This window comes from Lucilia sericata, unplaced genomic scaffold (assembly GCF_015586225.1).
Source record: "Lucilia sericata isolate MDLA Ls3-8-SP2 unplaced genomic scaffold, ASM1558622v1 Contig001273F_arrow, whole genome shotgun sequence".
Taxonomy (NCBI): Eukaryota; Metazoa; Arthropoda; class Insecta; order Diptera; family Calliphoridae; genus Lucilia; species Lucilia sericata.
The window spans coordinates 1-13,364 of NW_023995224.1; the positions used below are offsets into that span (position 1 = coordinate 1).

At 30.9% G+C, this 13,364-nt stretch overlaps 1 protein-coding gene across 1 annotated transcript; it reads left to right on the top strand.

The window, feature by feature from the left end:
• Positions 1-178: 178 nt before the first annotated feature.
• Positions 179-12,132, top strand: LOC119610771 (dynein heavy chain 8, axonemal-like). The gene is made up of 2 exons (XM_037966120.1): positions 179-323; positions 11,738-12,132. The coding sequence occupies exons 1-2, from the start codon at positions 179-181 to the stop codon at positions 11,989-11,991; spliced, it is 399 nt and encodes a 132-aa protein (XP_037822048.1). The 3' UTR covers positions 11,992-12,132.
• Positions 12,133-13,364: the final 1,232 nt, after the last annotated feature.

Here is a 13,364-nt window from a genome sequence, read left to right on the forward strand (position 1 = left end):
AAACAACAAATTCCCATATTTTTCACAACTATTTTTCCTTTCATGCATGTGTATTTGTGATGGTCCTTCTATAACTATTTTTACTTTATAACTACTTTTTTTTTGGAATAAATATACGTGTTTGCGTACGTGTGTGTATATTGGTGGGAATTTGTTATGGCACTGACATTGTTGTCTCATGTGTCTGCAGGAAGTAACACGAGCTCACAAAGGTTGGGCTCTTGACTCTGTAGTATTGCAAAATCAAATAACACGCTATAATAAAGAGGACATAACGGAGTATCCAACTGAAGGTGTCTATGTGCATGGATTGTTTCTAGAAGGTAAGTGAACAACATATAAATATTTTTGTATAACCTACAGATAAATAGTGTGAATAAAGTTAATTGAAACAACTTTAAGATTTGAAATACCAGAAATCAATATCAGGAAGTTTTGTAGAGATACATACATACATCCTGTACAAATACTTTGACCTTGGGTTCATTACTTTATAAATTCAGAAATTAAAGTCTTAAGAATGGAGAGTGTGTATGTTATTAGAAAGTCTTTAATTTTTGGATTTCAGATTTTTTATAACACTGTAACTATTTCCGTTAGAAGTTTCTATTTACAAAGAAACCGTATGGATGTTTTATAGTTTCAGTAAAAGTTATGCATATTTTTACTGAGTTTATAGAAATTTCCTTAGAAGTATGTAGCTTGATAAGTTAACAAAAGACAGCGGCTTAAAAAGTATAGTCGGACGGAGATACTGTAGGATAATCGTATTGATAGGAGGAAGAAAAACCTTCTTAGAATAAGTATGAGTCTTTGATAACATTTTGATAATTCGCAGGAATTCTTAAGAATATATAGTAGAATTCTTAAAAATATATAGTATGCGGAGAAGACACTGAAATGCTTGATCCTTTTTATTGGAAGAAATACCTGCATGAAACTTAGTTTGTGAACATCGGAAGAAAATACTTTTATAGATCACTATAGAAGGTTTTCCCACTAATTTTTTCCAAGTATCATAACAAGCCTCATATAGCGGCCCACATTGGTATAGAAATAACAAAAGAGAGAAATAATTGTGTAACTTCTAAACTTTTCGTTCGATTCAGAACAAAAGTTTTGATTTCTGACATTATAAGTCCACCTCGGGTATATCAAAAATTTTAAAACGATCCAATTTTGATAAGCACAGGACAAAATATTTTCCAATTTACTTCACTTTTCTTTTATTTCACTAACAACAAATGTAAAAAAATCTATTGGATAAAATTTGCACCAATATTAGTAATATTATATAGTAGGTCAAATACTCCAGCAGTAAGAGAGGGTCAAAGTTGGATCTTTTGGTACATATATGGGTTTTTTTCAAGTGTGTGTAATTGTACTCCTATTGGTCCTAGCAAAAATTGTCTAAAGGACTTTATATAACTATTTCTTCAATCTTTCTTTACGTCTGTAATTTAACACATACTCTTCTTTTGACCCAAGGATGAAGCTTATTGAAAATTGTTACCCTTTTCCTTTGTAAGAAGGGTATGAATGTTGAAGTGCTTTACGTGAACACCTGTCGTGTTGGCCTATTTCACGGTGGTCTTTCTTAACCACTGGGTAAATTTCTGTGACGATTCACCACCACCACATTGTGTATATTACACGCAGGTGGCAATTTTTGTACATGGCTTTGCCGGTCCATGTACAAGCACTTTGTTCAAGTACTTGAGCTATCTAATCTTTATTACTGCCTCGTTGCTTAACTTCCGAGATGCAAAAACATCACTCGGAAACAGCACCTAGAGACGTAACCTGTAGACTGATGTACGAATCCATCAAATAAGCCGAAGACTTTGTTCTTTCTCGCAGAGAACACACTGTGGTAAATCTGGTTTGAACAGAGTTTTCACTGAACATACTTGGTATCACTTGTATAAGATATCTTTCATAAATCACCATTCAACCCTGCACACTTCTCATTCATCCGACACACTCATAAGGTAACAACATACGACAGACTCACTTTATGTATACAGGCGGATGAGATCCGTATACCCCTACATTCATCATATATCATATACATTTAACACCAACTCATTACCAACTCTCAGTCCCTCCTCTGTGGAAACTTATCCCGAAATATAGATTTCACCGTGCATCAATCTTTTAACCGCCACCTCTTTACCCCTCTTGGATACACCAAGATGAGAGTCTTTCATCAAGGAAACATACCACCGGGGGTCAAAAATCCGGCATTCGAAAGCGACCGAAACCTCAATAGAATTTAAAATAATTTTATTAGAAATTTCTATCGCTTTCAAATGGCAGAATTTGGAACATGGTTTTGGAACATTTTCAAAATTTTTTTAAGAATTAAGGGATTCATGATTTAAAGTAGCAAAATTGCATAAAAAGTAAATTTTATCGCCTGTTGTATTTTGTTAAAGAAAAAATGCTAAAGTTTTCTTCTTTTAGCTAAATTTGCACTATATTGATTTGATTTTCTTAAACAAGACAGAACTGGTGTCGAATTATGAAACCATTCTCTTTACGGCATAAAAAATACCTACTTTTGCACTTATTTATAATCATTATTTTGTATCAAGATATAAACATACATAGTTATTTTCCTTGTATATGCATATTTCATGTTTTTGTACCCTACTTACCCATCACCACAGTTGGTAGGTAATAATGATTTTTGTAAGGCATAAAAAAAATTTAAATCTACATCAACTATAAAGTATCAATCGGCTTGGTATGACTTTTGGTAACTACTAAGTAAGGTTCACAGCTTGGGATTATGGACTCACCATAGCTGTTATATAAGGTCCAGTTTCGAAAAAATGCTTAGATTTTTCTAATCAAACCTGTGTTAAAATCATCACTTCCTCAGGTCTTCTTAAGTACTTCCATAGAGTAAATTCTACTTATTTTTTGCTTCTTTGGAAGTTCTTTTTCTGCCATTCTTAAGGGCAACATATTTGTCGGGCTTTACCATTTTTCATTGTTATTATTGTTGCAACTATAAATGTGTGAAATTTTACAAATTTTTTTCTAGAAAAATAAAATATCTGTAAAGTAAATTGTTGGTTTTTTTCATCTTCATACATCTTGCTAGCTGACATGTATACATATGAATATGATGTATATTACCAAAGTGTTTGATGTTTTGTTGCTTATTTACTGCCACCATATGTAGTTTATTGTTGATGCTTTCCCAGTTGCTACTGTTCCATTGTGCTCTTAAAGGTATCATTTTTCATATCTTATTAGTACAGGTTATTTTCTATAGATATTTTACCATTATACATATTATTTATTTGGTACAATTTAATGTTTTGCATTAACATTTTTGTTTTAAACAAATTGTCTAAAATTTAAATTGATTATGAAAAATTTTAAGAAAATTAAAAAAAATAAATTTAATGCAAAAAAATTAGATAGAAAATATTCGCAGTTACAAATTAAGCTATAAATTATTAGTTAAAAATATTTTAATATTTTGGTGCAATCAATATTTATTAGTGTTTGCCTTTCATTTTGAGGTTTCATTTCCGGTCTATAACTCTGTCTGCCAAGTTTTGGTTATTTGATTCGATTTTGTTTAATTACTTATTTATATATCAGACTTATTTTAAACATTCCTTTTATTAACTAAATGTCACTGCACAATACAGCTGTTATGTTAATTTAACAAAATGACCTTGTTTCCTTTAACAATAAAATACACATTTAAATGAATTATTAAGGGTTTAAATTCAAAGAAATTCTTTATAATTTTGTAATAAAACCAACAAAAAAACCAAAATAAATTATATAATTTAAATAATTTCAACTTTTTGACCCTTTGTGCCTTAAATTTGTAATAATTTATAAAATAATATTTTTACCAAAAATGTAATTAACCGCAAAATTATGTTAGAATCATATTAAACCACAATGTGCTAAAGAAATAATTTATTTATGAAAATAAAAATCAAAAACATATTTACCAACTAAATTAACAGCAATTGCTCTTTTTGGCACAAAGAAGAGAAAAAAAACTCAATTTATACATACTTAGGACCTTTTGATCTGTACTTAAATTTCTTTATTTGTAGAATATTTTATTAAAGGAAAATATTCATTAAATGTCTCCAAAGAATTAATGGGGGTCAAAATTAAGGCAGCAACCAGTACATAAGTATAAATGGTTCTACAATGAGAGTTGTTCAACACACTACATATTGTAGAGTGTAAAAGGAAGTATTGAGTAGTTTAAGTTTTGAATTTCGACCTCATGGGGTGCAGTCAAGAAGTCTATATTCACCTTTGCCGAATTTTATATATAAAGATTTGAATCCCGAAGATATCTGGGGTCTTCAGAAAACTGATTTCAACAGACACACTGACAGCAGACAGACAGACAGACAGACAGACAGACAGCCATACAGACATACAGACAGACAAACAGACAGACAGACAGACAGACAGACAGACAGACAGACAAGCAGACAGACAGACAGACAGACAAACAAACAAACAAACAAACAAACAAACAAACAAACAAACAAACAAACAAACAAACAAACAAACAAACAAACAAACAAACAAACAAACAAACAAACAAACAAACAAACAAACAAACAAACAAACAAACAAACAAACAAACAAACAAACAAACAAACAAACAAACAAACAAACAAACAAACAAACAAACAAACAAACAAACAAACAAACAAACAAACAAACAAACAAACAAACAAACAAACAAACAAACAAACAAACAAACAAACAAACAAACAAACAAACAAACAAACAAACAAACAAACAAACAAACTAACAAACAAACAAACAAACAAACAAACAGACAGACAGACAGACAGACAAACAAACAAACAAACAAACAAACAAACAAACAAACAAGCAAACAAACAAACAAACAAACAAACAAACAGACAGACAGACAGACAGACAGACAGACAGACAGACAAACAAACAAACAAACAGACGAACAGACAGACAGACAGACAGACAGACGGACATGGCTTAATCAACTCCGGAATGGATAAAACATGTTCGGTTTTATGGGGGCTAGTCGAAATAATGGACCAATTTAAATAATTTTCAATAGGCTTCGGTGTACCAAATTATCTTGAAAATTGCTTTATATGGATACACAGACAGACAGACGGGCGGAGGAAGGACGGACGGAAAGACGGACATCGCTAAATCGACTGAGAAAGTGACGTTGAGCATATTTCGTGTTTTACAAACAACAACACAAACGCATAATACCTTCTCCACTATAGTGGTATGACCACATTTCTTTTGCTGGATATAAAAAGATCAAATTAAAATAAATGCTCAACTCATTGGCCGAGTAGAAAAAAATAATACAAAACTACTTATACATATACAAATATATAGCAACAGGTGTATCAATAAATGAATAGGAATAAAAACCCGTATATATTCCTTCTGAAAACTCATGAAATGTATAATTGGATATAAATATCATAGACTGGTCCCAAACGTTATGTCTAAATTACAAAAATCGAATCAAACTTAAGTATGTTTAGAGCTCTGCTAAAAGTTTCCTTAATTTAAAATGTCAAACTGTCACTATATATTAAGAATATGTTTTCAGTTAGGTATATGCAGCAACTAGATTATAAATTAGTTTTTTTTTACCAGTCTAATGTAGACACTTACGTATGTATATGTATTAATAAAACCACACTAAATGTTTTTATGTATTAAAATGACACCCACACAGAGAACTAACATTAAAGTAGAATGTGATTTCTAATGTATGTTTTTATTTTGTTGCGTGTGTGTGTATATATGTTTTATTAAAGCCCTGTTATGTCACAAGAAAATAAACGATAATGTAAGTTCGAATAAAACTAAATAAATATATATTTATTTTTACATATAAACTCACACATGTTTGTATGTAAATATACATACATAAAGTTTTTATTGAATTTTTGTTAAGGTGGATTTAACTGATTAATAAACTAACATTTTGGTTATATAGTTTTTCAGCAAAATTGTGTTTACTGCAAAGATACTGAGCTTTATTATTTTTAATGCCATAAGTTTGTGCTAAGCTCTTTATATTAATTAATAGAGATTTTTTTGGTAAGAGTTAAAAAATCTTCAAAGTATTTTTGTTGTAAATAACAACCTAACATGATCTTCAATGGTGGTATATTGATTTTTTAGGTCTACAAAAGTATATTTTCTTGATCCTTATAAAATATTAAGACGATAAATATACATACATACGTCTGTTGAAAGAATAATAGGACCGAAACAGTTAGAGGCTTGAAAACTACAATTATTCCCTTTTGTTTGGGAATGGTTAAAATGTTCAATATTTTTCCTTGATTTCACCTCCCCCCACACCCCAAGAATGCTGTTTAAATACTCATAAATATGTATGTAAGTTATTACCCAGCAAAATCTTTGCTTACAATGATTACCATTAAGTACTTTATTAATGACTTACTTTGTATGTAAAGTCTAAAAAAAAATCAAAATAAAGAAACAAACAAACATAAAACAGTTACTTTTTCTTTTTTTTTTTTTTCTTTTTTGTGCACACGATATCAAATATCTATCTTTAGACAAACAGAAAATAAAATAGTATTTGTGTGTGAAAACTATTATTTGACGCACAATAAAACAGCTAAGCAGTGGTGTAGTGAGTGGAGCATCCAACTGGCAGACGGAAGGTATTGAGTTCAACCCCAGTCTGTGTCGACTTTTTATTTTTATTTTTTCATAAATATTCTATAAATAACTCTACTAAAAAAACAACTTATTTCCAACCAAATAATATTGACTTACTTTTGGAACATCTCAAACAAAAATAAGTACTTTTTCTAGTAGAAGTGTAAGCACTTTACTCGATAAATTCTGGTGATTTTTCTAGTGAATTTGTAAGCAAATATTTTGCTGGGTATGTAGCATTCATGATAAAATTTTCGACAATAATATAATAAACATCGGGTCATTTCGGAAATTATCAATGATCGGTACGTAATTATCCAAAATTGGTACTTTTTGTCATAATATTTAAAATTTCATATAAGGATGATTTGGACTCTAATTTGATTAGTCGAATGAGTAAGACACTATGTGACAAAAATACTTTTGGAAAGTGATAATGCTTTATACTTTGCATTGTACACACAGCTTAAAACAGAGCTATGTTGAAACCAAATCACAAGGTCTTTAACGTCAACGTCTCAAACTAGCCTGTAAGTAATGCTAGATGTAACAGACCTGCCAGCAATGAAAGCCTGTGCTGCAAACAATTTTCTTCGGGACGACGCGATCTCGGTAGAAAACAGTCATTGTTATTACAAGGTCTGTGAGCTTAATGTCTTAGACCTGTCTTAAGGCAATGCCCTCTTATCAATGGAAGCCAGGGTTGCAAGCACTCTTCTTTTACACGACGCGACCTCAATACAAATCCGGTCGAACAGTCTGAAGGCATTTCTAAATGTATACCAATAGTATATGACTGGGCTGAAAGAAATTCTTCATCAGGATGATGCGATCTCAGCCTACACTGACGGCTCATTATATTGTCTGATGCCTGCAGTTTTTAGGCTTTAAGTTACGCTATTGATAGAGCTGCGTGAAATATCTGAGAACAAAGTCTCGTGATGAGGTCGAAAGTTACTCTTAATTACATTCACTCACCGCATCAATTTATAAACAGTTTAGGTTTTAGGGAAAATGAAATTGCGCAATAAACAGATCGTCCTTGTCCAAAACAATTTCACAAAAGTATATTTATATTACTATGGCTGCGGTGTAGAATACGATCGACAAATAGGTGCCAGAAAAATCGAAACTCGGATGTGTTACTGTTAGATGTTGTTTAGACGAAGAAGATTACAATAGTTTAGACTGATGATATAAGACATATGAAGCCAATAGACCAGTCCATTGACTAGTTAACAGAATGTTCCACAGACTAGTTAATAGACAAGTCCATAGACTAGTGTATAGAATAGTGTAAACATAGACTAGCAAAAAGACTTGCCAATTAACTAGCCAATAGATTAGTCATTTGACTAGTCAATAAATTGTCAATATAGTGGCCAACAGAGTAGTGAATTGACTTGTCCATAGACTAGTCCAAATATTAGACAGTAGAGTAGTTAAAATAGACTAGATAAAATATTATATTCCATGAAGATTAGACCATTAGATTAGTTCATAGACTAGTCAACTGACTATATAGTCCATAGACTTGTTAATAAACTAATTAGAAGACTAGTCCATAGGCAATAGCTAAAAGGCCTCTCAAATTATATAAAACATCCCAGCAAAAACTCGGTAATGGGTTGAACTTACATAACTACTTACCGCCTGTATTACTTAGAAGTACTCTAGTATTGTCTTTATTATAATCTTATATAGAAGTACTTTATTTTCGGCTTTGTCATTTTGTTTAAAAATTTTATTTGATTGCGTGTTAAGAATTGTGTTTTACAACAAAGAAAACAAAATTTAGTTTGTATGTGAAAACCTCGCAATAAAGTGGCTAAGTAATGATGCAGTGAGTAGAACATTTGATTAACAAATCGAAGTCCCTGGATCGTATTTTCGCTGGCTCTTTTTCTTCTTCTTTGTAAGATAAATTGCAAGTTCTTCTTTAACTCCCTATTTGTAAGCGAGCGTGCAAGTACTTGCCTCCAATGACATCACCGTGTTAAAATAATGACTTAAAATGGTAATGAAGAAGTAGTGAAAAGTGGTTTTATTAGCTTTTTATACCCTCCACCACCATCAGTGGTGATAGAGGGTATATATAACTTTGTCATTCCGTGTGTAACACCAAGAAATATTCATCTGAGACCCAACAAAGTATATATATTCTGGGTCCTTATGAAATTCTGAGTCGATTTAGCTATGTCCGTCTGTCCGTCCGTCCGTCCGTCCGTCCCTCCGTCCGTCTGTCTGTCTGTCTGTGTAAAACACGCTCACGTTAAAACGAAGCAATATAATTTAACAAAATTCACCCAAAACATTCATTATTATCCGGTACAGTTTGGTATTGAAAATGAGCAAAATCGGCTCACATCGGGAAAAGTTATGAATCAAAATTTAAAACAACTCCGAAAAAAATAAGCATTTTTTACACATTTTGATGTAATTTTCTCGAAAACTATGCAAGATAATTTCATGAAAGTCATCATACATTCGTTTCTACACAAGGTCGTGATTCTTGCTGAAAATTTCCAGAATCGGTCCATAATTTCATATACCTCCCATACAAAAGTACATATTCCCGGAAAATGAGTTTTTTGTTAATAACTTCCGTCAGAATGCTGATATCTTCACAAAATTTTACAAATTAAAATCTTATGTCAATAGAATTCATCTAAAGAAAAAATTTTCTGGATCGGTTCATAATTGGACATAGCTCCCATACAAGGTCCCCTCCCAAAAATCACTTAAACGCGCATAACTCACTACTAAATTAAGATATCCATATAAAATTTGGAATAAGTATTGCTCATATGCACAGAAATATTACTGTGAAAGTTTTTTCCGATCGGTTCATAATTGGACATAGCTCCCATACAAGGACCCTTCCCGAAAATCACTTAAACGCGCATAACTCATTATTAAATTAAGATATCCATATAAAATTTGGTACAAGTTTGCTCTCATATACAAAAATATTTCTGTGCAATTTTTTGCGATCGGTCCATAATTGGTCATAGCTCCCATACAAGGTCCCTTCCCGAAAATTAATTAAACGCACATAACTCATTACTAAATAAAAATATCCATATAAAGTTTGGTACAAGTATAGATCTCACATATAAAAATATTACTATGAATTTTTTTCCCGATCGGTCCATAATTGGTCATAGCTCCCGTACAAGGTCCCCTCCCGAAAATCACTTAAACGCACATAACTCATTACTAAATTAAGATATCCATATAAAATTTGGTACAAGTATTGCTCACATATACAGAAATATTATTATGGAAGTTTTTTCCGATCGGTCCATAATTGGTCATAGCTCCCATACAAAGTCACCTCCCAAAAATCACTTAAACGCACATAACTCATTACAAAATATTGATATCCATACATTTAGCACAAATATTGCTCTTATATACATAAATTACACTATAAAATTGCTTTGCAATCGGTCCATATTTGGTCATAGGTCTCATACTAGGTCCCCTCCAGAATATCACTTAAATGCACAATATTCATTGCCAAATAATGATATAGATACAGAATTTTGAAATTTTGTCTTTATATACATAATTGGTCATAGCTCCCATACAAGGTCCTTTTACGAAAATCCCTTAAACGCACAATACTCATTACCAAGTAAAGCTATTGATTCAAAATTTGGCACAAATATTAGTTTGGTATACAAAAATTCTATTTCAAGATTTTTTCACGATCGGTCCATAACATGGGTGCGGTCGGTCCCATGCAAGTGTCCCTTCAGAAAATCACTTGAACACACATTACTTATTACTAAATTACGATATAGATACAAAATTTGACTGAAATATAGCTTTTATGTACAGAAATTTAGCTTCCCATACTATGTCCTGCCCCTAAAAACAATTTGTGTAGAACAAAATTATATATATGTATTTTGAAAATCCTTAAATCTTTCACACACATGCATACATGCACATTATTAAATATCGTTAAAGCATATCTAAGGGCGCTATAAAATATAAAAGAAAATGGGGTTTGTAATGTTCAGCAAATCTTGGAATTGTAACAGATTTAAGCTGTTTAAATCTTTGGGTTTTTCTATTTAAGACATGAGAAAACTTATTTTTACAAATATTTGATCAATTAAAAAAGTATTAATATAAAAGTAGCTGGTGGAGGGTATTTAAGATTCGGCTCAGCCGAATATAGCACTCTAACTTGTTAACTCATTACTTTTCAATTCCTGGGATGTTAACGATCGTTTTAAAAGCCGAAAGATAATTCTAATTCTATAAAATTACTCTTCAATTTTCCAAGCCTGTTCTAAATCGTTTTAAGTATGTGTCACTAACTTATCTAAATAAACTTGTAAGATTTATTTCAGGAATCTCCTGCCTAAATTAGGGAGGAATAATTTTAAGGACCAAAGTTTTATCACAAAAGTGAGATGTATAAGTGTTGAAAATTTTTGATTTTGTATCTTAAAATCCTTCATATCCTTTAAGAGCTTAGATTGCAACAAAAAGATAATAATTTTATATTTGCTTTTAGTTTTTTTTTTTTCATGTCACACTCTAATAAGTGTACGTGGGCATTGGATGCTTTTTTAACTGTCGATTTTAATTGCTTTTCTTTTCATTTTTTTCCTCTAGTATCATTTGCAAATGTATTAAATAAATGTATCCTAAGAGATTAATACTTTTATATGTATTGTGTTTTTGCATTAATATTCTAAATGGTCATTATTCTAAAAGGTTCTATTAAAAATCGTTGTATTTTTTAGTTGCTATTTATAAAGAAAGGAAAAAATGAATGAATGTAAGTTTTTGCGGTTAGTTTTGTTAAAACAATGAATTAAGGACAAATGCCTTAAAAACAAATGACCCACGTTATTAACGTTTGACTTATTTTTTGAAATTATTACTTAGAGAAAGTAATCGTACTTAGTGGTGTAAGAGCATTTCTATATTTATTTATAAATAACTAATATTTTAATGGATATCTTTAAGTTTCATTTACATTTTCATGTTTCTATTACAGGTGCTTCTTTGGATCGTCGCAGTGGAAAATTAATTGAATCGAAAATGAAAGTTTTATACGAACAAATGCCGGTGATATATATTTATGCTATAAATACTACCGCCGGTAAAGATCCCAAATTATACGAATGTCCCATTTATCGTAAACCACAACGTACCGATTTGAAATATGTGGGCTCAATAGATTTTGAAACCGATTTCAATCCCAAACACTGGACACTGCGTGGTGTTGCTTTACTGTGTGATATTAAGTGAATCCTAGAGTTTTGTATCTTATCCATCAAATGTGTGGGATTATTTGAAAAACGTGTATTTAAAATTCTGTTTTAACTAATTGGAACTAGAGTATATGTATGTATGTGTGTATCTTTGACTATTTATGTGTGTCCTTTTCATTTGCCTTTTTATCATGTTGTATCATTTTTCTAAGAATATATTATTAGTATTAGTATCCTTATATTAATTTCTAGTTTGTTAAATTAACTCCTGTAGGCATATTAATTATGCTTCCGTTTTCAGATGCAAGTTTAACATTGCTGATAATCTTTATGGAAATCTTTAATGAAATTAGTCTTAGTAATAGTATTATAGTGGGAGGTAAACATTAACATACCTACATATTAATAGTATAAATATATTTAGTAATAAATATTAGTGCTACTTAGTAGCATGTTAGTAGCATACATATAACGTATAGAATATGGAAATATATTAAGTTGGCCAATATACGTGTTATTATAGAATTTCAATCAGAGTTCTTTTCCTTTCAAATGAATGCCATTTTAATCTTATTTACATGTTCTTAGTTTTCTTCCTTTAAGTTATGTTCATGTGTCTAACAAAATGGGTAAGTATGTGGAAATAATATTGTGATTGATGTTCACAAAAATCATTTTAAATTGTATATTTTAGCAATTTTAACAATTACTTTATTGTATTATGTAAAGCATAATCCTTATTTCCTTTTAGGAAAAAAGATAGGTGCAATTATAGGACAATTATTATATTTTAAACAATAAACCATTTAAGTTGTTTATTGCCTTAATTCCGAAATATGTTAACAATTCGTTGACAAAATTTTGAATTTCTGAAAGATAGGTTATAGGGCGGCAAGGACAAATATGGACCTATCCTTATAAATTTTGGTAGACAGACATACAGACAGACAGACAAACAGATAGACAGACAGACAGACAGACAAACAGATAGACAGACAGACCGACGGAGAGACGGACATAGCTTAATCGACTGAGAAAGTGATTCCGATTCGATTAGTATAAGTACTTTAAGATGAGTGTAGGATCAATATTTTTGGATGTTACAAACATCAGCACAAACGCATAATACCCTTCTCACTATTAGTATAGTATTATATGAGTTATGATAAATTTTGTGGCTTTATTTGAAATTTATTTTTTTGAAATTTTAACCAGTAACAAGTAAGAATTTGTAGTCGAACGTGGCCGACACCCTACACCAGTTTTGAGAATAAAATTTGATTTATCATTCACAACAAAGCATTAATGTTGATTTTTTTAAATATTTTCAATTCGCCCCTGGGACTATAGAAAATCATGTACCAAATTTCCTTGAGTTATTGACAAAATTGTGACTTGCAGTTTATTAGA

Bases quoted from the DNA above. Each gene is read 5' to 3' on its own strand.
- LOC119610771 (XM_037966120.1), top strand. From the start codon at position 179: ATGTGTCTGCAGGAAGTAACACGAGCTCACAAAGGTTGGGCTCTTGAC. The intron at 324-11,737 runs GTAAGTGAACAA...TTTCTATTACAG, and splicing joins GCATGGATTGTTTCTAGAAG to GTGCTTCTTTGGATCGTCGC.